At 44.4% G+C, this 25985-nt stretch overlaps 3 protein-coding genes across 3 annotated transcripts in view; all 3 read right to left on the bottom strand.

Moving 5' to 3' along the window:
- Positions 1-80: 80 nt before the first annotated feature.
- Positions 81-4291, bottom strand: ccdc82 (coiled-coil domain containing 82). Its single transcript, XM_020924512.2, has 3 exons — positions 3822-4291; positions 2872-3202; positions 81-2445 (listed from the first exon to the last, which is right to left on the bottom strand). Exons 1-3 carry the CDS (start codon positions 3974-3976, stop codon positions 2071-2073), a joined length of 861 nt encoding a protein of 286 aa, XP_020780171.1. The 5' UTR covers positions 3977-4291; the 3' UTR covers positions 81-2070.
- An 86-nt stretch (positions 4292-4377) lies between these two features.
- wdr91 (WD repeat domain 91) lies at positions 4378-18079 on the bottom strand. Its single transcript, XM_055153393.1, has 20 exons — positions 17924-18079; positions 17373-17440; positions 17117-17230; positions 16071-16221; positions 15032-15211; positions 14142-14348; positions 13376-13459; positions 12601-12707; positions 12363-12531; positions 11037-11291; positions 9461-9624; positions 8710-8764; positions 8546-8641; positions 8281-8375; positions 8058-8208; positions 7451-7559; positions 7217-7329; positions 6825-6932; positions 6592-6681; positions 4378-5242 (listed from the first exon to the last, which is right to left on the bottom strand). Exons 3-20 carry the CDS (start codon positions 17167-17169, stop codon positions 5075-5077), a joined length of 2355 nt encoding a protein of 784 aa, XP_055009368.1. The 5' UTR covers positions 17170-17230; positions 17373-17440; positions 17924-18079; the 3' UTR covers positions 4378-5074.
- A 5829-nt stretch (positions 18080-23908) lies between these two features.
- Positions 23909-25985, bottom strand: part of tdgf1 (teratocarcinoma-derived growth factor 1) — a 6832-nt gene continuing 4755 nt past the window's right edge. Inside the window, exons 5-6 of the mRNA XM_020924521.2 lie at positions 25855-25964; positions 23909-24938 (exon numbers count right to left, since the gene is read on the bottom strand). Coding sequence (XP_020780180.2) covers positions 24832-24938; positions 25855-25964 — 217 coding nt within the window. The 3' untranslated portion in view covers positions 23909-24831. The remainder of the gene's footprint in view (positions 24939-25854; positions 25965-25985) is intronic.

Below are 25985 nucleotides of genomic sequence, written 5' to 3'. Positions count from 1 at the left end.
GATCATGTACCCAGATGTATACAAGTACACAAGAGTATTAACTCACATAACTACATACCTGCTCCTTCACACAGGGATGGTGGCTGGAAGTGGGTCTTGGCAGAAAAAAAAACAGAATGCACCACAAAAACCTCCACTGTCCAAGACATTTTCCTGTGGATCAGTGAAGTTTATTCAAGAGTGAAAATGGATGAAAAGCATTTCATATAAGGTTCAACATTTGTGGATTAGAAGTTTGGGGATTTCAGTGGATCTCCCACACAAGCCCCTGCCCTCCATCTGGAATCATCCCATTCTAGTGTTCATCAGACATTCTTATATAATCCTGCTCCTCTACACAGAGCACATGACAACCAGTTTTATACCAAATAAAAATTAATATTGAAACTACTCGACAAGTACTGAATATTACAGTTAAATAATAGACAGCACAATATGGCAAAGGAAAGGTTCGCTCTATGTAGCTATAGGAAAGTGAAGAGTGGAGAAACACTGAGCTGCTCAGCCTCACGTTGAGGTGGCCCCTTGTGTAATTGCATTAGAGGATTCCATTACTGTCTGTCATTAAAACCCGCTCAGCCCTGGACTGGACAAAGTGAGCAGACCTGCAGTAGGTGTGTGAGAGGGGGTGTTCATTTCACACTGGTGTGTATCAGCTCCAGAGTTCAGGAGCAGGATTACACCTGTTAAACCTCATACACAAAGTTCTGGGGATGGGGGAGTGTGGCCACTGTGCAACTACAGAAGTTCAGACTGTTTCGTACAATCGGAGGAGGCCAGGGACCATCAGCTCTGAAACTTTTGAATCTCCTTAACCCTGTAGATCCAAATCTTGAACTATTTCACCTTAAATTTTTTGTAGAAAGTGAGTCACTTAAAATATAAACATAGAGGATTCAGTATGTTTATCAGTGTTATAAGGAAATGAAAAAGGTCTCAAAGATCTAGGCAGATATAATGGAGAATCAGCTCTTGAGGTCAAAATGAGACTGTGTTCTGTCTGTATCTATTATAAAGCATTTTTGTCCACCACAAACCAAGTACAATTAACAGTTTTGTTGTATTACCATATCCAAATGCTCACAATGACATTGTGGAGTGTAACATACTGAGTTGCTGCTTTGCTTGAATGTGTTTGGTTGAGTGCTGCAGTGGACTACATACACTGTGATCCTTTGCTCCATTTCAGTGGTGCCAGCATGAACCAGATTTCTGTTTTTAATCCAAAAAGTAGCATTTGTACATGACTGCCTTACAACAACGCCAGAAATATTGTACCATGATGAGCATGAGATATGAGACCATCATGGCCCTGCATTAGACAGTGTCCTGTTTACCCTATGAGAGCTCAGCAGATTTATACAGTAATGTCACAAACACAGAAGAAGGGACTGTACAGCCGCTCACTCAGTACTTCAGGACATAAATATATGAACTATGCCCCTAGAGCTGGGAGCCAAGTGACACTTTACAAACTCAACAGTAAAAACAAGATGTGGTCAGATCTTCATTGGAAATGTCCTTTATATAAAGCCCTGCTAAAATATGTTATTATACTAACATATGTGTCCATCCAGCAGTCTGCTGCCTCACAGACACAGACTCCACACAGACTTACACTCGGGAGCCAGAGATTAGGGATGGGCCCTTCTGTGTGAGATGAGTGCCCCCTGGTGGAGACTAGGCCACAGTCCAGCCTCATTGGAGGGCTTCAGTCTGACCGTCTCACATGAGCACATGTTGAGCGTCCACACTGCACTGGCACAGCACAAACAAAAGCAGATTATATGAAAAGGTCTTATGCTCAAACTAATGCTCAGAATGATTACATAATGATGAAGAAAGTCAGGGTTAAATATTTAACGTCCATTTTCTGAAGATGGACAGAGGGTTTGTTAACACTATGGACTCTGCAGGTTGTGTCTGACACTTTTTACATTAGTATTTCCAAATGAGCTGCTAAAAACAACAACAGCGGTGTGTCCTTTTGAATTCCCTGTCCGTCAGCCAATCAGAGCCCATCTGAGCTCTGACATCACGTCGTTATAAAAAGGAGATATTTGAGCCTCCTCAGTCTCCCTCTCTTGTTCCTCCCTCCTCACATTCTCCCACTTTTGTGGTCTCCTCCATCTCCTCATCTCCTTTTCCTGCCTCCTCGTTTCCTTTAATGGCCTCCTCGTCTCCTTCACTTGCGTTCTTGTCTCCTTCATTTGCTTCTTTATCTCCTTCGCTAGTTTTCCTGTCTCCTCTGCTTTTCTTCTGGTGTCTGTTCTCATCGTCTCCTTTGCTTGCTTCCTTGTCTCCTCCACTTATCTCCTTGTCTCCTTTGCTTGCTTCTTTGTCTCCTTTGTGTACTTCTTCATCTCCTTCACTTGCTTCCTTGCCTTCTTTGGATGCCCCCTTGTCAACACCATTTCCTTTGGACTCTTCATCTTCATCAGAGTCCTGAAACATAGAAAGAGAAATATGTCCACAGTGCAGTGATAACACATCCCTCAGTAGTATGGGCAGGCTTTATTTTCCAGTGGTGCTGTGGGCAGTGGGCGGGGTTAATGTCAGTGACGAGAGTGGAAGGAGTTTATTTCATGTGTGAGGAGTGTGAGTGGGGTTTGTTTCAGGTGTGAGGAGTGTGGGCGGGGTTTGTTTCAGGTGTGAGGAGTGTGGGGGGTGGGGTTTGTTTCAGGTGTGAGGAGTGTGGGGGGTGGGGTTTGTTTCAGGTGTGAGGAGTGTGGGGGTGGGGTTTGTTTCAGGTGTGAGGAGTGTGGTGGGTGGGGTTTGTTTCAGGTGTGAGGAGTGGGGGCGGGGTTTGTTTCAGGTGTGAGGAGTGTGGGCGTGAGTGTGTCAGTGCCTGTGTGGTTTTGAGTCTGGGACCTGCTTAAGGCGGCTCCTCCGACGGTTGACCCCGGCCTTGATCCTTCTGGACAGGGCCAGAAGCTTGTTGTGTCTCTGGCGTCTCTTGGCCTTCTCAGGGGCCTCCTTTCTGGTCTTCTCCGCAGTGTCTGAGTCCGATTCGTCATTCCTCTGCACTCGGCTCCTTTTGCCTGAGCGGCCTGAGCGTTTTGGCTCCTCCTCCTCTGAGCTCTCCTCTGAGCTGGAGGAGGATGACGTACTGTCACGGCCCAAAAACGAGCGCTTCCTCCGAGTTACTGAGCGGCTGTGGTCACTGGAACTGGCTGCAGAGTCACTGTCCTCCTCCTGAGAGCTGTTGACATGTGCACACAACACTTTAAAATGCATTGTTTACTCCATTATCACAGTTTTTACAATATAGAAGTAACATTTACTGAACTGGGAAGTCATATCTGGCCCTTTTTCTCAAACTAAGCCTATTTTGACAGTTGCATTCTAAAAACATTAATGGAATGCATAATTACCTGCATTTCTATAGGACAAACAGATATGATTCAGATCAAAGTTGATCTGTCTCGTGTGCAGGGGCAGAGGTGGGCAGATTATCCAAATGTCAATAATATTGTAAATGTTGTTTTTAACGTAATGATAATTAGAATATTGGGTAAATGTGTATAACAAAAAAGCACAACAGAGCTGATTAAAACATTTGTGATAATGATATTTCTGGACTTTTATGGGTCATTTTACAGTCATGTTACATATAGTTAACCCCCAGCCAATAAAAGACACGCTTTAACACATGTCTGTTGGAGTGACAGAATATTTTCTGAATATTGTTATAGGGATACTCCAAAACTTATAGATTTTTTTTTCTTCCAGTGGGGCCCCTGCGCCGTGTGCCGGGCTGTGCACTGTGGCCCTTGTGCAGAGTACTGCTGTGTCCTGGGGGCCCTCTGCGGTCCACTGACCTGCGGAACTCGGACTCGGAGCCAGAGGAGGACGAGGAGAAGGAGCCCTCGTCGCTGTCGTCCAGGATGGAGGCGGGCAACCCGATCTGACGCTTTGCGGCCACTTTGGTTTTCCGCATAGAAGCGAACATTTTGCGCTTGTAAAGGCTCTCCATGGCGAAAGCTCTCTGCGTGCACAGTCACACTACACGGGTCCAAGTGGAGTCTAACTATAAGACATAGAACCAGCAGCCAGCGTTTGCGGTGCACCCAGACTGACGCACTCACACAAGATGCCCCTTCTGTCTTTGCGCTAACACATGACCCGCTGCTCGCTGCTAGCCGCGCATTCCGCTGCTGCTGGGAGCGGGATCGTATAGTAAGGGCTGATCTTTATATTTAGCCCAAACAATACGTTTTTGCCATGCTTTTCTATTCCGTGCCGTGCTATGCTAGCGCTAGCCTTGTTATTGTCGCACTCTTCCTCTGCGTGGAAAAGCGCACGAGCTCAGCGCGCCTCGTGTGCGCCCCCTGTCTGCGCTCCGCTCACACTGCACAAAAGCGACCAAACACGCAGTTTCACTACTGGATCTTTGCTTTATTTACTTAAATGAACACAAACAGTGACAGCGATGACTTACATGTTAATACACACGATAAGGCTGTAATACTGTACAGTGTATATTGTATTTGCACTACGTTTAAGGTTAAGTTACACTTTATTGTCCCCATAGGGAAAAATGTCCTCTGCATTTGACCCATCCTTTAATGCCACTGGGCAGTTCACAGTCGGGGACCCATCTCCAGATCTTGAGCTGGTCTTGGTCAGGACTACCTTAGCTGGAGGATTTGACCTATTGTACATGTGTTGGGCCCAGAGGAATTCCACTCAGACACAGTGAGAACATGCACTCAAGAGAGACCCGGTGTGCAGCAGCACAGAACTATGAACCCTATGCACCTCTTCCTTGGGTCCCCCAAAATGTGTTTTCAAATGATAAAGACAAATAAAAAAAAAAACATATTTCCACATTGGGTAGTATGTACAATGCATGATATGTCACTTCTGTTTGCTGAGTGGATGTTCCATCTTCTACTGCTGCATAGAAGTTGAGCTGATCCTCTAAAAGACACACTCTGGAATGTTAAATCTCTTAGATGATACACTGTCACTTATCCAGTTCACCCCCATGTCACAAGACTCCATCTTGAGGAGGCTCCTGCTCTCCTGCTTCAGTGTGTGCGTGTGTGCATGCGTGTGAGTGTGTGTGTGGTTAGCACTTCTGGGCCAGGAGCGTGCTCAGTTTGATCTTCCCATCCATGGAGGCGGTCAGGCAGGTACCACAGTCCAGGGCGGAGCACCAGTCCACTGTGACCACTGGAGCCCTGTGTCCCCCCAGAGATAGCACTGTGTCCAGGGCCCCTGCCTCCCCACCGGTCAGCTGAAACACAACACTCACAGATCAGATCTAGGCATGTTCATTGTAGGTCACTGTAACGAACGGCCTGTTCGTTACGTAATAATTACACATGCACTTTATATATATTTACATTGCACTTTATAGCACGCAGCACTTATAAGATACGCTAATTTGCACATATTAACATATTAAGAATTGCACACATTTGTATTGTTTTAGGAAAATGTATGTTTATTGAGGGCTTCATTGGGTGTCGCGTGGGCCGGTCGGACGGGCACTTCCGGGCCAACTCATCACGGCGGACATCGGGGGGGAATAGCACTCGTTTTTAATTGGGATATTCACGTTGGGTTTTATTAGGAATTAGTTTTAGGGTTTTATTATTTTTGTATTTGGGTTTTATATAGTTTATTTGGCTATGGGTATTTTATTGGAGGATTTTAACTTAGTTTTATACAGCTAAGGTTATTTTACACCCCTTGGAGTTTTAATAGTTTTATCCAGTAGTATATAAGGCGCCTAATAAGACCATTCCATCTTCTGCTGCTGGAGAGACCTGCTGCTCCATATCCTCCCTGCACTTTTTGCACCGCACTTTGTTTTCTGCACTGGCACTTTGGAATTTTGAAAAAAAGAAATTAAAAAAATTTGTGGACCACACTAAACCTGCCTCCATCATCTTTTCTGGGATTTCTCACTGCAATCCAGCCGCTCTACCCGTCCTGGTCACAGTCACAAGCACAAGAGGATGAAGAGGGTACACTTTCAAATTAAGTAGTAAAGTCACCATTTTCTTTGTAAAAATTCAAAATCTTACATTGTCTTTTTACATGCTGAGGACATCAAATGCAGTAAAGAAGCAAGATGTAAGGAATTATATATGATAAATAACTCACTAAATTAAACATATTTTTATATTAGCCTTTCTTTGCTTTGTCGACAGCACTACAAACCCTTGGCCTTCTCTCAACGAGCTGAAATGGTTTTCACTTGACAGCTGTTCCATGCCAGGGGCAAGAAATGCCAAAAGTGCAAAGCAAAGTCACCCTTTGCTTTGATCACTGCTGTTTTGAAGAATCTAAAATCTAAAACATGTTTTTAGTTATCTCACACTTTTCCATACAAGTCCATTCATAGTTTTGATGCTGTCAGAGAGAATCTGCAATGTAATGATCATGTAAATGATCATGGAAATAAAGTGTGTTCGAACGTTAGACTGTCTCCATTGTCCCTGTCAAATAAATGCGACAATGGCCACTGGGAAAGAGAATGTTTCATTATGATATCTACATATTTAAAGATGATTTTCCCCAATAACAAAATCACATTATGACTGTGCTCCCTCTGTTTGAGCAGGAGGAGGTACTCACCCTGTGGATGAGCCCTCCGGAGCTGGAGCAGGTCAGCACGTGCTGTCCCTCAGAGTCAAAGGCAAAGAGCCGACCACGAGGAACCTGCACCTGAACCACACACAGCCAGAAGAACAGCAGAGGGTCAGAAGATCAGAGGGTCAGAACTTGTACCCGCTCATACACACTTGTACTCAGTCATACTCAGTCATACCAGCTTCTACCCACTTCCACCCGCCTCCACCCGCTGATACCTGCTTGTATCCACTGTATCCGGATAGGACGAAGGGCCCTGTGGCCTCCTGGGACAGGGCCTGCTCTGACTGTCGCACCCCACAGCGATGGATGTTCCACTGGATGAACTGCACACAAACACGTACACACGCACACAGTGACAGATGCAGACACACACACACAGAAGAACCTCTGTTAAACACTCACACCACAGTGCTGTCTCAACAAGGGTCTAATCAAACTCTGACTGACTAATCAAAAGAAGTGAACAGAGTACCTCGGTGACAGTACCTCCCCCTCCTCTTTGACCCAGATCCCCTGATGTGAGTACCTCCCCCTCCACTCTAACCCAGATGCCCTGGAGAGAGTACCTCCCCGCTCCTCTCTAACCCAGATGTTCTGGAGAGAGTACCTTGCCGTCCTCTCCAATGCTGAAGACAGTGTTCTCGTCATAGCTGAACTCCACACTGTACACCTCTCCGTCATGTGCCCTCCAGCTCATGGCACAGTCGTACCTCTGCATGTCTACCAGAGACACATGAACAGTCAACACCCAGACACAGAGACACAGGGAGACAGGGACGCAGGAGACACACAGAAACAGAGGAGGGACAGACACAGAGAAACAGAGACACAGAGGCTGTACCAAAGAGGCGGATGACCCCGTCAGCGGCCCCAGTCACCAGCAGGTTGCCGTTGTGGTTAAAGGCTGTGCAGTTTATGGCCACAGGGTCCGGCTCCAGAGAGAACCTCAGCTACAAGACAAAGCACATGTACATGAACAACAGAGAGACACACACTTACCCTGCTCCATTCACACAACACTTACTGCTAAATGTAATTCTTTTTTTCAATCCCATGGAAACTAAGATCAAAGATGATCCAATACGAGCATATGCAGTAAATGCTGATATGTACTGAGAACCCAGATGTGAGGCTTTCTGCTTTCAAACTGGATAATCATCTTGAACCAAAACACCAAATTAAAATATAAATAAAATTCACATTAAAACCCTCACGCTCTCCTGGGGGTCACATAGACCCGAATAATTTTTTCTTTTCCTTCCCGCTCTCTTGGGGCAGGTCAATCAGACCCAAAAATGTTGGCCCCCTGTGACCCCCAGGAGAACGTGAGGGCTAAATCAGCATTACAGTTATTATCAGTAAAAGATTTATTTGGTTTAGACATGTTTCTCTAGACACAGTCATGTCCCTTTAGGACAGATGATATCAGAGGACATGGGAGGACTGACCTGCTGTTTGACTGTCTTGGTGTCCCAGAGCAGTAGCTGTCCGGATACGGAGACAGGGACGCGACGAGTCTCCGCCCCCCCAGAGCGAGACAGAGCTGCAGCCGAACACACAAAGGACGAACCACTCGGACTGCACGCCAGGGACAGGATCCTAAGGACACAATGAGGAGACATGTGAGGACACATGTGAGGACACTTGTGAAGGGACAGGGGGATGTCCTACCGTGGGTGAGTGTCATCGATGTTGATCTCGTACAGGTTCTTCTTGGCGTCAGTGTCGTACAGACGCACAGTGCTCACTCCACTCCCCAACAGCAGCTGAGGGACACGGGCAAAGTTCTAACAACTTTTTTTCAAAATATAGGTGTTGTGATTTATATATTTGTCAAATCATAACTATTGTGAATATTAAGACACATTATGGTTGCTAGGCAACCGTGTGGCAGCATGAGGAGGTGTGTGGAGGCATGTGGAGCAGAAGCTGGTACCAGTCTGTCCGGTTTGGTGGCCCACTCCAGGGACAGCAGTGGAGACTTGGACATGATGGTGGCTTTGGTCTGCATCGTGGGGTTAAATGACCACACCTAACAACACAAAACACATCCACATTTTAACTTTCTAAAAATATGTACTTTTACAGACATGCTTTTACCTTCACAACCCCATCGACGTCTAAGCTGGCCACTCTGCGCCCAGACGCGTCCACTCTGAAAAGCCAAAAGAGTTTTAGACTGGTTCTTTACCAAAACTTCCAGCTCATGAGACGAAATAACTGAATGAAACTTTTAAGTAGAACCTTTATCATTAGTACAACTTAACAGCTCAGTCACCTGTCACTGTTAGTCACTGTTAACGGGGGGCGTGTCCAGGTCGGACTGTACTTGGTCACTGGGGGCTGGAGTGGGACAAGTACATATATGGTGATGGCATCTTAATCAGTTTGTGACCACTGTGGCATTTTAATCTTTTCCTCATTCAGGCAGCAAAGAGGAGTGTGGGAAAAAGATAATATATTAGCCTTTATATTGGTACATTAAAACAGCTCCGGAGCCCCCCGCTGTAGGGATGCACCAGTAGCGGCGCCAGAATGGTAGAATTTTGGTTGAATATGGCTCATATCAGGGGATTTTGTTGTTATTTTTTGTAGGGGGTATTAAAGTAAAAAACTCAACTTCAAATTGTAGAATTTAGAATATAGATATTGGCAGATATTAGTTATCGACCACAGACATATCCATATCAGCAGATCAAATTTATATCGGACCATCACTCATTAAAATTCAATCTTCCTTCTCAAAATCATTACTAAAATTCCACTGAAAACAAACATTGCGGCATAGTGGTTTGTACATTACAATGAGACAGCCATAGTATTGTGAGTTCTGCTGTTGTTATGACGATACCTGCAGTGCATGATGGAGGAGTGGTGCTCTCCATACTCCTCTTGGCTCAGTTTGATGAAGGGCTGCTCCAAAGCCACACCCCCTCCTCCTCCTCCCTGTGCTGCCCCTCGGCTGGGCTCCTGAGGGGGACTGTCCGGCTCACTGCCCCCCTTCTTCTCTGGGGTCTGTGGAGATCAGAGGACACGTGTTATCTGATGACAGATCAGGTCTGGTAAATGAGCCGTCAAAAGTGACTAGAGAGTGTTGCCACGATCACCTGTAGAAAAGACTGTCCAGTTCCAGCAGACATATTGTGAGTGGAGAATTCGACTCAAAAACTCAGACAAATTAGTTGGGAGCAGGACAATTTCAACCCAAAAACATACACAAAAGATCAAACCCTCCAGTCCTGACCAAGCCTAGTAACAAGATCACAGCACTGCAGCCTCTGCTCCTGAGGAGATTCTCCAGTAACACTGAAGGAGGAGTCAAATACAGGGATATATTTTCCTACGGAGACAATATAAAGTGTATATTAACCTTATCATTTTCCCTTTAATACTTTAATAACAGGGCTTTTTTGTATTTGTACTTTATCTACTGCCCATGTCTAGTCTTAAAAATTTGTAATAAATAATATTGAAAAGTTTGGATATATCTGACTGTTAAAATATGAATAGTCGTTGTGTTATTTTGCCTTTTGATGCTCTGTACTGTCCACCTGCTTCTGTGACCCTGCTCCTGCAGTCTCACACACACACACGCACACACACACACACACACACTAATGTTAACAAAAGCACAAAAAACACAAACTTTTACAACTGTAAAAACGGTGTCCTGGTTAATACATAAATAATACTCCATCGACTTTGGCTCCAATTGACTTGAAAACATTGAAAACCATTGTCCCTCCTGCTGTACCTGCTGCTGTGAGCCTTGTCATTTTGGTCTTAAAATGTTCATATTAACCCACTCTACATGATCCTGTTTTGTAAATTATAAATTCCTATTCCTAATATGGAACTCGGTTCCAAATTCTCCCCTGTAACAGGCAGCCACGTGAGCTTCATCAGTGTTGCCATACTGGGCGGGTGCCCGTCTAATTGGACTTCTTTTGACTACGTCGCGTGAAGAGGGGAAGCCTTAGGCGGGCAGATAATATTTGGGAGACTTTCAACAAGTCTGGGCATTTTTTATTTTCACACCAATCAATGCAATAACACAATAAAGCAAGGAACCATATGGGACTTTCACTCCTGTCCAGTCTTATGGAGGTGCTCCGGCCTGTGCACAAATGAATGGATGTCCGCTACGTTTGCCAGTAGCTGAGGATATAGCTGACCATTGATGATATTAATTTTAATGCATGAAGAAAACACTGTTCTACATTTTACCAAAGGTTTTATATAACATGTTTTCTCAATCCTGGCAATGTTTCTAAAAGGCCCAACAATGGATTAGATACGTTTATTCAAAGATCAAATGTTTTCTGTGACAAAACCAAAACCCAATCTGGCAACACTAAGCTTCATTTGACACTACGGGTGACGTCACACTCTCTTAGTCTACTTCTGTATACAGTCTGTGGGTGTACCTGTGGAGCTGCTTTGGTGAACAGCTCCTTCCTCTCCTTCTCATGCTCCTGGACCCTGCGGTGCCTCTGGGTGGTGGTCTGGGTGGTGGTGGTCAGGGTGGTGGTCTGGGTGGTGAGCTGAGCGGTGGGCTGAACGGCGGGCTGGGTGCTGGCCTGGCTGAGGGGCCCTGAACTCTGGGCAGGAGCCTGGGAGGACGGAGCATCTGTGGAGCTCGTCTGCTTCACCTCTTTAACAGCACCACACTCCTTTGATTTCTGCACAAAATGACACGTGTCAGGGTGGCACTTATTTAAAGGTGCACTGCGTAAACTTTTCCGAATGGGGTATGCCACCTACTAGTCTCCATTTTGATGTTTGCTTCTCCACAGATCTGACCTGAGCTTTACCTAATAGAGTCACTTACTTGTTTTCACAGGGATAGAGAAGTTTTAATGTTGTAGGAAAAAACAATAACACCTCTATGAAGACAAGAAGGTGATGGACCCTCCACCAGAAAGGTTACATAGTGCACCTTTAAGTAATGATAAACGCCCCTGTGTATCCATGGTAACCTGCTGACCCTGTGGATTGTTCTATGTTCCACGCAACTGGGAGATCACAGGTTCTGATTTCAGAGTGTGATGGCTGGAGTCAGCCAGGTCAAACCACAGGCTTAAGAAATGTAAACGTTAAAGGTGCACTGTGTAACTTTTCTGGTGGAGGGCCCATCATTTGCTTGTTTCTATGGATATGTCATTGTTCTGCCTGGAATGTTCCACAGTATAACATTATACAGCTGTAGATTACACTTATTATATTTTATAGCTCTAAAATACCTAGAAAAACAGGCATTCTGACAGTGAGCGGGGTCGCCTCTCCACAGATCTGACCTGTAACTTGGTCTGGTTTGGGCTCTATGAATATAGAAAGGTTTAATACAGATAAAGCAATAACATCCCCATGGAGAAAAGCATTTTAATGGACCCTCCACCAGAAAGGTTACACAATGCACTTTTAAACTAAGGTGCTGGACTTAACCAGTAACAACACTTGTGTCAGGGTGAGCCTTCCTCAGGTGCACTTTCTGTGGTGGTTACATTTGTAATACATCACTGAAGAATGAGTCCCTCAACCATGTCCCACTTCACCAGAGGAAACAGCAGTTTGAGTGTTCCAGATCGGACGAGGGAAACCTCTAGTTACCAGTACGCCCCAGACAAGGATGTTTCACAAATTGAATCATAAATACATACAATTGTTGCAATATTTATCCAGTATTTTTTCCTTTAAGTTCTCTTTTGCCCCCTGCCTGTCTCTGGACCCTTCCTCAGAGGACCAGCTCTCACCTGGCTGGTCAGTGGCTCCTTGCGGCCCACAGCGGCCTGGCTGGGGGACGCTGCTATAGCAGAGCTGTGTGGCCGTCCTGGGGGCCTTCGGCCCTGGGGCAGGAACGTGGAGAAGAAGTTTCTGGAGGGAGGGGTGGTGTGGGGTGTGCGCTGGCTCCACACCAGCTCCCTGTCAACAACATGTGGGTTTATGAACATGTTTACAGTGGAACAGATGTAGGACAGACAGAGGACTCACAGCTCAGTGTCTCCCAGACGGTCTGTATTCTGGACGTATGCAGGCAGCTTGTGCTGGACCAGGCCTGGCTCCTCCTGCTCCCGGGACTCCATCTGCAGAGCAAAGAGCTGCAAGACACCCACACAGCCACAGCATTAGAGCTCACGGTCCTGAAGGCAATACAACAGTGTGTGTGAATCTAACCAAACTACTTGTCCAGAGATTCTCTTTAAGATTAATTCAAATGTAACAGTTCAAACATTTTATCTGAATATAATCAATGCATCAGAACAAAAGTTACACGAACACTTTAAACCAGGAGTCAAGGGTGATGGTCAGAGGGGGATGCTGAAAGAGCAAAATGGCTCCCTTCATTCAGTAAACACAGAAAAACAAGTGTTATAATGCAGATCCTTCTTTCATGTTTCAGTAATGATTATGTTGAGGTATTCTTGTGTTCTGAGCTGCTCTTCTGGACATGAGCATCATGGTTTTGACACAACACTATGCAATACTCAATACTGACTTTGATACCATATTTTCTGTGACAACAGAATGTTAATTTCAAGAAAAGAATGGTAGCTTTCTGTATGACAATGTGGTATATACTTATTTTGATCTAGATGAAGACCATTCTAAAACTATTCAGAAGAGCTCAAACTTTGTCCTGTCTCCATCGCCACATGTGTGAATGTGTGCTCAAAGTGATTTATCTGTAAGAAATATTCAAAGTCAATAGAAATATATAAGAAATAAAGTTAGAGGGAGGACAGTGTGCCCTCAGTGCCTGGCTCACCATCTGCCGCAGCTGCTCGTTCTCCTCGCTCACACTGGTCATCCTCTGCACCTCAGCGTCAAAGCTCAGCAGGGCGGGCTGAGGTGGGCGGAGTTAAGAACACACACGCACGGTCTTGACCTTAAACATAGTCCCTATTTGTCTAACCTTAACCTAACCTAAACTCTAACCTAAACCTAAACCCTAACTTTAACCTAATCTCTAACCTTAACCTAAATTCTAACCTTAACCTATTTAAACCATATCTGAGTCTTAAACCACATTATTGATCTAAAATACAACATCTTAATCCCCGCAGTCACACATGCCCACACACAGCACGGACACACTAATACAACAACAGAGGGAGGAGGAACTGCAGTCAGATTACTTTCACATTACAGTACTCTTACATGATTCAGACTCCCACACATAAGAACTAGAGGACTATTTGACTTTCTATGCTTGTGTTGTGTATATTATATTACTTATACCTGGAGATATGTAGTTGGACCATTAATATGTTAGACATAAAATTCTATGATACATTCCTTTCCAACAAATGAGTATTTCAGTCACTATTTTGGAGAAATTTGAACAGTACTCTCTTGTTTTGATTTTACAAATCTGAGCTAGACTTGCTGAGATTCATTTAATTTAAAAACAGGCAGCATAAAGTTGAACTTGCACAACTGATGTGAGGGACAATAGCTTCTATGAGATACCTAAAAGGATAAAATAGAAACTACAAAATGAGTCCTGGCTGTACACCTGGTGGAAGGATATGCATACACTGGAAGAGCACGGACAGGAAGTTGTGCAGCGACACCAGGAAGGTATCAGCCCACTGTCGAGAGAAGTACGGAGCAAAGAGCGGGTTCTGCTCAGGGGACTGGAGAAACGGCAGCACGAACCAATCACGCCACTCTATTTGACCCTGCAGCTCCGCCCCCTGCTTCATGAAGAACTCATGGGTCTTGTCCAGGTTCCCCTTCTAAAAACGCACAGCCAAAAGAGAGCCGGGTGAGAGCCGAGTGAGAGCCGGGTGAAAGAAACACAAATGTTCAAATCATTTCATATTGTCACATAAAGCTTTTGTCACTTGTAGACTTACTCACAGTGGGAAGAGGAATGTCAACTTTTTCTCATGTAAAAGTACTGTTATGTCAATAAAAATACTGCTAATAATAGAAGTAGGTTTAAAAGTGTGCTGCTGGAAAAGAAATTTGAAAAATACAATGTATTTTAGTTACAGAAGCAACTAACTGAGTACTACCCACCGCTGAATGCACTGGTCTTATGCAGCGCCTTTCCAGATGTTCAAGTCACTTGTACTACAGTAGTTTTGATAAAGCTGATAGAGTGTCTTGGGCACAATGTTTTTGCAGTCCGTTGACGCCCCAGAGCTTCAGAGATCTGTCAAGATCAGGTTTTGACAGGAGGTATGGCCACTTCTGCCTCGCTTAATAACATGAGACATTTACAGAAGCCATCAGCTCCATCTGCCACTGCTTTCATGGAAGTACATTTCCCATATTTTTTTCCCATTGACAAAAAATAAATAATGTAAAGAGTTTAAAAGCTATGACAGACTCTAAAGAGCTAGCAGTAACTCAAATCCATGATATGATTATGATGATTTCAGTCCAAAAACATAATTCTGCTTTTTGAAAATACCTGCACTGTGCTGATGACGTAGTAGCGGTACAGGCTGGTGCGGAGCTTGTTCACAGTCGAGCGGTACGCATCCTCCAGGCGACTGAACAACCGTTTCTCCAGGTAGGCCCAGTACTCCCGCAGCCCGGCCAGGTCGAAGCTCTGCACCAGCTGCTGCAGGTGCTCCATGATACGGTCCACCTACACACACAACGCACTGGTGAGTGCATGCAGTGTACTGCTGAGTACTTTTCTATTTTAATGTACATGAACAAAACCAGTTAACAATGAAAGTAAAAAGTCCTCTCTGATCTGAAAGGTCACTACCAGTGCCCAGTCATGAATCAGTGCTAGTGCAGCCTCTGCTGTCTGGGTAAGAGAGGGGTATGATCTAAATAAGCTAGGACTTTTTATTTTAAAGAGACTGCTTGTATGAGTTTGTTTTTAAAGTCCATAAACATGATCTAACTGTATTCTCAGATACAAGGTAAATATGTTCAAAACATATTGGCGGCACAGTGGCTGAGTGGCAAGCACACATGCCTCACAGCACGAAGGTTCCGGGTCACCCGGGCCTTTCTGTGTGGAGTTTGCATGTTTCTCCCCGTGTCTGGATGGGTTTCCTCCGGGCGCTCCGGTTTCCCCCATCAACCCAAAACATGCTCCAGGTCTCCAAGACCAGTTGATAGTCAAGGTCAGTTAAATACAATCAATCAATGAACCTGCCCAGGGACTACAGGTGGAAATTAGCACTGGTGCTACAACCTGATTTACAATCCATCTCTCCTATTTAGGTTAATGCAAAAATTGTGTGCTGTCCCTGTCTCAAATAAATAAATAAAAATAAATCCAGCTTTCTCTGATAACAACTGTAATGATGATGTATTCTTAAATACAAAAACAACAGCCCTATAATTTTCTGTTTGTTTGTTTTTTGGTTATCCAAACAGAAAACAGAATGAGCCCCCCAAACACAAGGAGAAACATGTAAACTCCACACAGAAAGCCCAAATTTCATTTGCAGTTTGTTGGCATTTGTGTGGTAGGGCATCAGACTCACCCTGAAGCCCTTGTCCCGGTCAACCTTCAGGTCACTGTCCAGGTGCTTGAGTGCGTTGGTGAAGCCTCTGTAGATGAGGTACTCTCTGACCAGTTCATCTGTGCGCTCTACGGCAGACGCCATGGCACACACAACCCCACAGGGGGCGCCACTATAACACAACATTGAAACACATAAATATGTGGGGCAGGGCACTTTGCCACCTTCAAGGCACTCAAAGTGCTTTACAACAAAGAAGCACTCACCCATTCACTCACTCACACACACACACACACACACATCAGTGTGCACAGACACTGGGGACGAGGTGGCTTAAGTGTCTCGCCCAAAGACGCTACAACAGCATTTTATCTGTGGGAGCGGGATTCAGATCAGTGGACAAACGCTCTACCAACTCTCTTCACTTAGAGCGACTGGAGCTCAGTTGGTACAGAGTTGGTCGGTCCACCAACTGAGCTCCTGTCACCTACACACAAAAAGCACATTTAAAATGCATAATTTGGTGAAATGCTGTCATAACTTTCATTTCATCATCTTTTATTAAGTTTCAGAAACTAACTTAAACTTAACTAACCTAAATAAAACAGGTTTTATGGTCAGTAGTTTCACAGAGCTGATCAGCCTGGAGCTTTCACACTTTTATTATATTTTTTTCCCCTTGAAAGTCTATGGGAAAAATGCGTGAGAAATGTACTTCAGGAACCAGGGGTGGGTGGTCACTGCTGAGCTCAACGCAGCTCCGTGCAGCTCAGACATTACTCCCACCCACTCCTCCTGTTGGTCAGCTTCAGAGAGCTCTGAGAGAGTGACAGGTTGGTTTAGCCAATCACAGTCAAGTGTGAACTTTCAGCAGAAGAGGATGACTTTGTTCTGCACACCTCTTAAGTCTCTCTCAAATGTTTAAGTTAAACATTTAAACAAGGAAATTGTTTTTGGCATATCCTTCACATCCCCTCCTATCAGATGAGGCTTTATCTGCAGATACACACTGATGACTTTGTGCTCTTTAGCAATGTATGTTTCTGTTAGTTATCAGGTACACAAACCGCAGCCTAAAAGTGCAGAGGTGCACGGGCCAAACCAGACTGGGAATCACCATGACCAAACATCTGTGTAATCCCTCAGGTGTCCAGGTAGGTTCCACAGCAAAACATTTTATTCTGTCAAATGGACAAAAGCTTTTGAGTGAAGAAGTTTTAGCACCCTCCACTCAACCCAACGAACCTACAAGTCAAATGATGTAAGGAAACAAATGAAAACAGATCAGAGCTCCTAAACGCAGTCTGGATGAGTGCTGCTGACCTGTCTTCACTGTGGGCGTCTGTAGCTCAGTTGGTAGAGTGTTCATTCATCTGGAGGTTGGTCCCACTCTCCACATTTAAAAAACAAACAAACAAAAAAAACAATGTTGGTAGAGCAGATTCACTGGCCCACAGGTCTGCAGTGTGATTCATTCTAGCTCCCACAGATGTATGCTGATGTTGTGCCCTTGGGCAGGATACTTAAGTGTCCCCCAGTGTCTGTGTACACTGGTGTGTGACAGTGTGTGTGAATGCATGAGTGGCTCCTTGATGTAAAGTCTTACAATAGAAAAGCGCTATATACAATATATCCAGTTAACAGAATGAAACGTCCAATCTTTGACTATGTCCAAACCAAAACCCAAGAGCAGCTCTGATATTTTTAACCCGATCCTTCTGCTGCAAACCTGCTGCGTGATGTGCGTCGTAGGTTTCGTGCATAAACACGAGGCTTCGTGTGAAAAGAGAAAGAGAAAAGAAGACGAAGATGTGCTGTTCCACTCCTCATGTTTTATGTCATGTTTATGTTATGTTATGAGTTATAGACGGTACCTGGAGCCCCGGTTCGTTCCTGGTCCCGGTGCGCACGGCTCTGCTCAGGTCTGTTTCTTCACAATATCATAATAAAAAAGTTTTAACGGCGTTAAATCCCAAAGTCTAGAGCTGTGTTGTGTCTGCCTCCTGACAATCACGTGACCGGTCATATGACAGTCCCAGTGTGTTTCCACTGTGCGCATGCGCTCCAACAACAACGGAGTGAGCGTGCGCGCCCTCTGCCGTGACCGCGAGGACAGCCGTGCGCGTGTTTTTTTGTTTGTTTTTTACTTAGTACTACTTTTGTCACCTGCTCAAGGGAATTTAGGCTTTAAATGAGCCAAAACAAACAAGAAAAAACGATATATTGAGTTTAACTTCTGCGCCTCCTCTGGGACTCTGACTGTTGTAAACCAACTTTCCCTTATGGTCCTCAACACATAGTGTGCATGTTTAGTGCCAGTCAGGTTTAGTTCCATCAGTGCACATGACCACATTCATAGAACTGCAGGGAGCAGTGGGAGAGAGGGAGCGCGCACGTACGGTGTGTGGGAAAGAGGGAGCGCGCACGTACGGGCCTGGTGAAGACGACGAGCCGCGGGCCGCGCGGTGCTCCAATGGCACAAGCCCTGCCCACAGAGCTCCCCTGGAGAGGCCCCGGGACTACTCCGGTCCAAAAAAAATAAATAAATAAAATAAACAGGAACAGAAAAAATATGAACTATATTACTGTAATTCATAACTTTTGTAATACTCCCAACACTGCACTGTACTCATATCAATGTACTGTACAATTGTTTTATAATATTATACATCTATTACTCAAGTACTCGTCCTACTCAAGTAAGAGTAAAAATATGCTCCTAGAGACACAGAGAGACAGAGACAGAGAGACAGAGAGAGAGAGAGACAGAGAGAGAGAGACAGAGAGAGAGACAGAGAGAGACACATAGAGAGAGAGAGAGAGAGAGACAGAGAGAGAGAGAGAGAGAGAGAGAGAGAGAGACAGAGAGAGAGAGACAGAGAGAGAGAGAGACAGAGAGAGAGACAGAGAGAGAGAGACAGAGAGAGAGAGAGAGAGAGACAGAGAGAGAGAGAGAGAGAGAGAGAGAGACAGAGAGAGACAGAGAGAGAGAGAGACACAGAGAGAGAGAGAGAGAGAGAGAGAGAGAGAGAGACAGAGAGAGACAGAGAGAGAGAGAGAGAGAGAGACAGAGAGAGAGAGACAGAGAGAGAGAGAGAGACAGAGAGAGAGAGAGACAGAGAGAGAGAGAGACAGAGAGAGAGAGAGAGAGACAGAGAGAGAGAGACAGAGAGAGAGAGACAGAGAGAGAGAGACAGAGAGAGAGAGAGAGAGAGACAGAGAGAGAGAGAGAAGAGAGAGAGACAGAGAGAGAGAGAGAGAGAGAGAGAGAGAGAGAGAGAGAGAGGAGGGAGAGAGAGATAGAGACAGAGAGAGAGAGAGAGAGAGAGAGAGAGAGAGAGAGAGAGAGAGAGAGAGAGAGAGAGAGACAGAGAGAGAGAGAGACAGAGAGAGAGAGAGAGAGAGAGAGAGAGAGAGAGAGAGAGAGAGAGAGAGACAGAGAGAGAGACAGAGAGAGAGAGAGAGAGAGACAGAGAGAGAGAGAGAGAGAGACAGAGAGAGAGAGAGAGAGAGAGAGAGAGACAGAGAGAGACAGAGAGAGAGAGAGAGACAGAGAGAGAGACAGAGAGAGAGAGAGAGACAGAGAGAGAGAGAGAGAGAGAGAGAGAGAGACAGAGAGATGAGAGAGAGAGAGAGAGAGAGAGAGAGAGAGAGAGACAGAGAGAGAGAGAGAGAGAGAGACGAGAGAGAGAGAGAGACAGAGAGAGAGAGAGAGAGAGAGAGACAGAGAGACAGAGAGAGAGAGAGAGAGAGAGAGAGAGAGAGAGAGAGAGAGAGAGACAGAGAGAGAGAGAGAGAGAGAGAGAGACAGAGAGAGAGAGAGAGAGAGAGAGAGAGAGAGACAGAGAGAGAGAGAGACAGAGAGAGAGAGAGAGACAGAGAGAGACACAGAGAGAGACAGAGAGAGAGAGAGAGAGAGAGAGAGAGAGAGAGAGACAGAGAGAGAGAGAGAGAGAGACAGAGAGACACATAGAGAGAGAGAGAGAGACAGAGAGATAGAGACAGAGAGATAGAGAGAGAGAGAGAGCCTCTAGTGCGCACGTTAGGCTGATTACTTTTCAGCTCTGCGGATGTAATAATGTAAAATCATTGTCTTGATAAACGTTGTAGCCTTTTGTATTGTTGAACAGTTAGAGAACAGAGCAGTGCAGCTGCTCTACGTCACAGAGGAGAAACAGAAACAGGTCCGTGTTCACCATAACGGCCTCGTAGCATTTGCACAGGGTCTTTTACTTGGATGCGTATTGGCCAGTGCGCCCTCCCGCTGTCAGTCACTCATGCATTATTCCCTGGACAGAATGTTAATGCCGGCGGAGCGCCCCCCTCTGGATGGCTGTGTTTAACATGTGAAAGCCCCGCAGTACTTTGGGATGAGCAGTGCAGTGTTTTTTTACATGAGCACATGGGGGGCGGGGGGACTCAGATAAAGGTCAGGAGATAGCGCGCTTCCTGTGTCCATCATCTCACCCACACATTCCACATCTGTGATAGTCTGACCCACAACAACTGACACTTAAACCTGCTCACCCTGTAGTTCAGACTTCTTCAAACATGTTCTGAAATGTTCCTGTGTGCCAGATGCCCTCCCTGTGTCTCCGTTTGGTCTTATTCTATGTAAAAGCTGCTAAACGTGTAGTCCAGCTCTCTACAAACATACTCTGAACAGTCCCACTAATGTGTTCCATTCCTATTGTAGTATTTGTCTATAATACTTGTTATTTCAAATTCTAGGTGATTTACTGGTCTGGTTTTAGAAGACATTTTTTATACTTAAGTTGTCTGTCAAATTCCGACTGTTATCTGTGCATTTTTATACAGATTGATATCAGTCTGGTCCCCTCGACCCACCACTGCTCCTTGAGTCCAACTAAACGTCATCATCCAATCAGATTTGGATTTTTTTTTTTGTCACAAATGTGAAACGAAGGAGTTTATTGGTCACCTATGATTCACATTTAAAATGACTTTGCTTCGCTCATTGAGTCTGTAGAAATCATCTGTGTTTTTCAGTCCCCTGTGATTTTTTTTTTCCTTTATTTTTTCCTATACAGATTCAGCTCATAAATAAATTAAACATCTAAGTAAAGTAATAAAATTTAATCCTGCAAACTTCAGACATATTCAAAACTCCCTAAACACTCAGGCATCAAAGGCTTTTCTTCAGGCCATGATTTTTTCTCACTTAAATTATTGTTTAATCTGTTGATCACAAAAAAGGGACTTTCTTTAAGCAAGCCCTCAACGTTTTTGATAAAAAATCTTTAACTTATCATTGTAACAGTGAACAGATACAGCCTGTTAAACTGACAATATATGTATATATTTTTTCTGAGATGCTGCTCTTCTCCTTCTCCTTTAAGACGCTTCTTCCAGTTAAGATCAGAGCTGATGAGCAGAACATCTCGCTCATCTCTAAGTTCTGATCTGACCGTTACCTTTAAACGTTCTGTGATGGGACTTTGGGACAGTTGGCTTTTTCATACACAGCAGCGAAAAACTGGAACATGCTTCCAGCTGAACTTAAACTTGCTCTAACTCCCACACTTAAAACTAAAATGATGTCTTCAGAGCAGCAGCGTGTCAACATCAGGCTTCTTCAAACACTTCAACATTCTGACTGACAGTACTGTGGATGTGTTGTCTACATGTAAACCTTGTGTGTTTGACTTGATGGTTGTGTTGTTGATGAATTATATTTAGAGGATAATAATACTGAAGAATTTGGGAAATGTAGATTTTAGAGGATTTTGATGACACTGAATTTGAGTATTTTGTATTATGAATTGAAGTATTATGGAAATTAGAATGAATGAATTTAGATTATTTGAATGATGAATTGGATGGTGGTTATTTTAAGGAGACACTGTTACTCATGAAATATTCTTAGAGTTGGTCTGATGTAAATAGTTTCTTTAATGTGTTTTGTATCTGCCCAAGGATGGCAGCTGGAAAGGAGTTTGTAGTTAAATCTGGCACAGAGTGTCTTTTCTCTCTGAGATGTGTCGAATCCCTCAGTCGTCCAGGTAGAATCCATGGTGAATGGAGAAATTCAATTTGTCAACTGGACAAAAGTTTATTTTGGTCAAATATGTTTTGTAGTTCATCCAAGCTGCTTCTTCAGTTTAGTTTTTCTTCAGCTTTTAATGTTTTCTCTGCACTGTCCTTGTTTTAAATTAATGAATTAATTAATTTAAGATAAAAAAACATGTATTGCTCTAATCCACATGTCAATCACAACTGACCAGACTTTTAACTATTGTGTGTTTTGGATCCCAGGCATAAACTTCTGATTCACAAACACTGAACCTTATCATTTGGTTTGGGATTGATATAGTAAATTAAGTACAGCTTTAAGCCCTTTAAACCAACTTCAAAATAACATCTTTGGGGTTGAATAATGGCACCACCACTGAACTTTGTGTCAGTTTTTGTTTCATGTGGATAGACTCTGTAATGACATTACATTACAAACAAGGTCCACAAATCTGTGCAGTTACAGCAAACTCCACGTGAGAGCTGGGACCTGCTCTTCTCTCTAATGTGGACGACATTCTCTAACGAAAGTGTGATTTTCAAAAACAAAAGTCATGCCCCAGATAAGAAATGTGAACAAACCAGTGATTCCTTTTTTACTCATTACAACTGTGCTGATGATTATTCACAAAACTCTTTAGCAAGAACCAAAAGTTGTTTTAGTTTTAGTTATGATTTTGGTGTCTCCAGTTAGAAGGTTGTTTCGTTAAGAGGCTGCCTGGTCCACTCTGTGTAGGCTGACTACAGACTACATTGTTAAAAGCATTAAAAAAAAAAAAAAAAAGGTCCCATTCACAGGACAGAAATGGATCTTTCCTGAATAGTTCAGAATAATGTTAAGATGTATCAGAACAAATAAAAGAGCACATAGACTAGTACCGTATTTTCTGCACTGTAATTTAATTTAATTTCATCAAAAAATGAGTGCGCGCCTTATAATCCAGAGCGTTTTATCTATGAATTTATTGGTTTGTCTTAGTACGACTTTAGTAAAGTACAAAGCCGCTCCACTTGCAGCATCACGGCTCCCGTAGTCAGGAGCATCAGGAGTAATACAGACTGTGATTCCTTTTAATATCAAAATGCTCCTGTCCAGAGACACGCTCACAACGCCCACTTTAAACTCAAGGCTGTTCTAAAGTGAAAGTGTGAGCTGCGTGGGAGCAGTGGATGAGAGAAGGAGAACACACATTCACCAAGACAGAGAGACAGCGCCGAGCCACTTACGCCACAATCTGCCAACGGATCGTGGACGCCCGGGTTAAGGATCAGGATCAACTGTGATCCGAGCTTCACCAAGACCAGAATCATCACTGAACTGAACTCCAGGGAACAGTAACCACACTGACTTGGAGAATGACAGAGGGATGTGGACGTGTGGACGCAGGAATCACCCAACTGTTTCAACTATTATGACTTATTGTGAATACACGAACAATTTAGCATCTCAGACAATATTTTTTTTTACGTGTTACAATTGAACAAAGTTGAGAGTTATTGTGAACACATTGAATAAAGTTTGACTGACTTATCTAACTGTTGTGTTTGGTTTAATGCGCCTTATAGTCCGGTGCAGTTTATATGTGAAAAACGCACAAAAATAGACCATTCAATGACAGTGCACCTTATTATCCAGAGCCCCTATAGTGCGGGAAATATTGTATACACACATGGACACTATGGAACCTACTGCAGAAAATCACATTCTAAAAAAAAAAAGAATCAGTATTGAGTCTGTTGCTTAGTAAATGTTCGTATTGTGACAAGACTATTCATATACTACTCAACTCATCATAGATTTCACATAGTTATAGTTACAGTGAATCTGGAGCGGTTAGATAAAAAGTTTTAATGATCCAAACATCTCATTCAGTTCATTTGATAAGAAAAAAATAAAATAAAAAATCACATTGACAATTTGTGCAAAATGCAAACACACAGTGAAAAGACAGATGTGCTTCACTGACATGGCTCATAATTCACATAGTTCACAGAGCACTACATTACCCAGAAGCCCCCACACATGTGCAATAGTGTGTAGACTAGACATCGCAATACAATCTTTTCAAAACAATGAGGTCTCTGCTCGTGTAGAGTCCACGTGGGTTCCAAATGTCCCGAGGTAAAGCATTAGCAGCAGTAGAGGGCTCCTGTACGATTAGAAACACTGTGGATGAGAAGGTGGAATGGAGCAGTGGGATCAATTTGGGGTCAACGTGTCCCCAGGAGCAGTACGAGGTTCAGAGGTATCAGACCGTTCTCTCCTCTCACGTAAAGTTCATGGGTGCTGCTGTAGCAGAGGAGGGTGGGGTGAAAGTCAAAGGTCAAACATGCCCATCTCGTATATGGAGGTCACGGGAGCAGCTATGTAGAGAGGTGCAGGAGGGGTCAAAGTGTACCCGCAAGCAGCACACACACCAGAGGGAGTAGGCGGCTCTCTCCTCTCATGTGTTCTTCACGGGTGCAGTTATGGGTGGGGTTATGGGTGAGGGTGGGGTCAAAGTGTCAAAGTTATCGCTCTTTAGAGTTCATTTGAGCTGATGTGGGTGGAGTGTACATCAAGTTGTGGTAGGGTCAAAGTGTCCCCCACAGCGCAGGGAGCAGCCTCACCTCTCCTCTCATGGACCCCACCGAAGGGCCCACACAGGGGGTCCAAGTGTCTGCCGACGTTCCCTCCTCTGATGTGTACTTCATGGGTGTGTGTCCTCTCTGGTGGGGCCCGTGGGTGCTGTCGTTAGGGTGTAGGAGGTCAGAGTGTTCTCCACAGCAGAAGCACTGAGAGGAGGGGGAGCAGTGCCCAGTGTGGTCTGCAGGCCCCAGCTGAAGATCTGATCCAGCGAACCTCGTCTGAATCCTCTGGAACACAACACAAACAATGAGATGTCTACCATCTCAACACTGAGTCTTAACAAATGGAATGCACACACACACACGCGCACACACACACACACACACACGGTGACTGAGCAAGTACCACAGACCCTTAGAGGAGGAGATGGACTTAAGAACCTTTTACATTTTGAGTTTTACTGGATCCATGAATTAACCTGTCCAGGATTAAATGAGGAAATGGACCTGTCACCTCATCTGTAACATCTGGGTTGTGTGTTTTCATATTTGCAGTCTCATTGTTTGTGTCCCGTTGTTTATTTCATATTCACTTGTGTATAATTTATATTTTTTTTACATATATGAGCATGCACCACTCTGTCCACAGACCAGGGGCTACAGGAGGTCTGTGTCCAGACTGGTACACGCTCATATTATGTGACGCACCACTTTTGTCCCTTATAATGTGTGTAGATACTTTTGTGTGGGCAGATGACGTGACGAAAAATAATATTTTAATTAAATTCGGGCGGGTGGTGGTTTCACTACTCAAATAAAAAACTCTGAACTCGGAGCAACTGGGAGGAGACCGAGCGGATGGCGGGCGGGCGCGGTTTTGAAAACTGGTCAAAAATTGTGGTTGCAAATGGATAGCGGGCTGATGATGAGTTTTGCGATGTGGTTGCGGATGAAAAAGTAGCCCATCCACGCACCTCTAATGTGTTCATGTACATTCAGTTAGAGGAAGGATGTTGTTCAGGAGGCTGCGTCCCCAGTGTCTCCTGTGTACAGCCCCCGCCCCGCTCCAACACAAACACCTGCAGCCTGAACACCAGCAACTCTCTTATTCTACTGCCATCTAGAGCTACTAGTACAACAGGTACTTAGAATGCATGTGTGTGTGGTGTGTGTGTGCGTGTGTGTGTTAAACACAGACTCTTACCACAGTCCTGGTGGAAGACATGAGGGAAACAGTGCAGCACGCCGTAGCCACAGCGGCAGTACGAGCAGCCCTTCTGCACCCACTCCCCATGGGGCACCGGCCCACAGCTCCTGTAACACAGCACACACAGC

The sequence above is a fragment of the Boleophthalmus pectinirostris genome, unplaced genomic scaffold (genome assembly GCF_026225935.1).
Source record: "Boleophthalmus pectinirostris isolate CB_2022bp ecotype Guang Dong unplaced genomic scaffold, ASM2622593v1 HiC_scaffold_18, whole genome shotgun sequence".
Classification (NCBI taxonomy): domain Eukaryota; kingdom Metazoa; phylum Chordata; class Actinopteri; order Gobiiformes; family Gobiidae; genus Boleophthalmus; species Boleophthalmus pectinirostris.
This window is presented reverse-complemented; position numbering and strand designations above follow the sequence as displayed.

Coding starts and splice junctions, on each gene's coding strand:
- wdr91 (XM_055153393.1), bottom strand. CDS start 17,169: ATGGTGATTCCCAGTCTGGTTTGGCCCGTGCACCTCTGCACTTTTAGG. Junction 11,292..12,362: donor AGGAGCCACTGACCAGCCAG/GTGAGAGCTGGT, acceptor CATTTTGTGCAG/AAATCAAAGGAGTGTGGTGC. Junction 7,560..8,057: donor CCAAGACAGTCAAACAGCAG/GTCAGTCCTCCC, acceptor TTTGTCTTGTAG/CTGAGGTTCTCTCTGGAGCC.
- ccdc82 (XM_020924512.2), bottom strand. CDS start 3,976: ATGGAGAGCCTTTACAAGCGCAAAATGTTCGCTTCTATGCGGAAAACC. Junction 3,203..3,821: donor TCCGAGTCCGAGTTCCGCAG/GTCAGTGGACCG, acceptor ACATGTCAACAG/CTCTCAGGAGGAGGACAGTG. Junction 2,446..2,871: donor GGAGGAGCCGCCTTAAGCAG/GTCCCAGACTCA, acceptor TCTATGTTTCAG/GACTCTGATGAAGATGAAGA.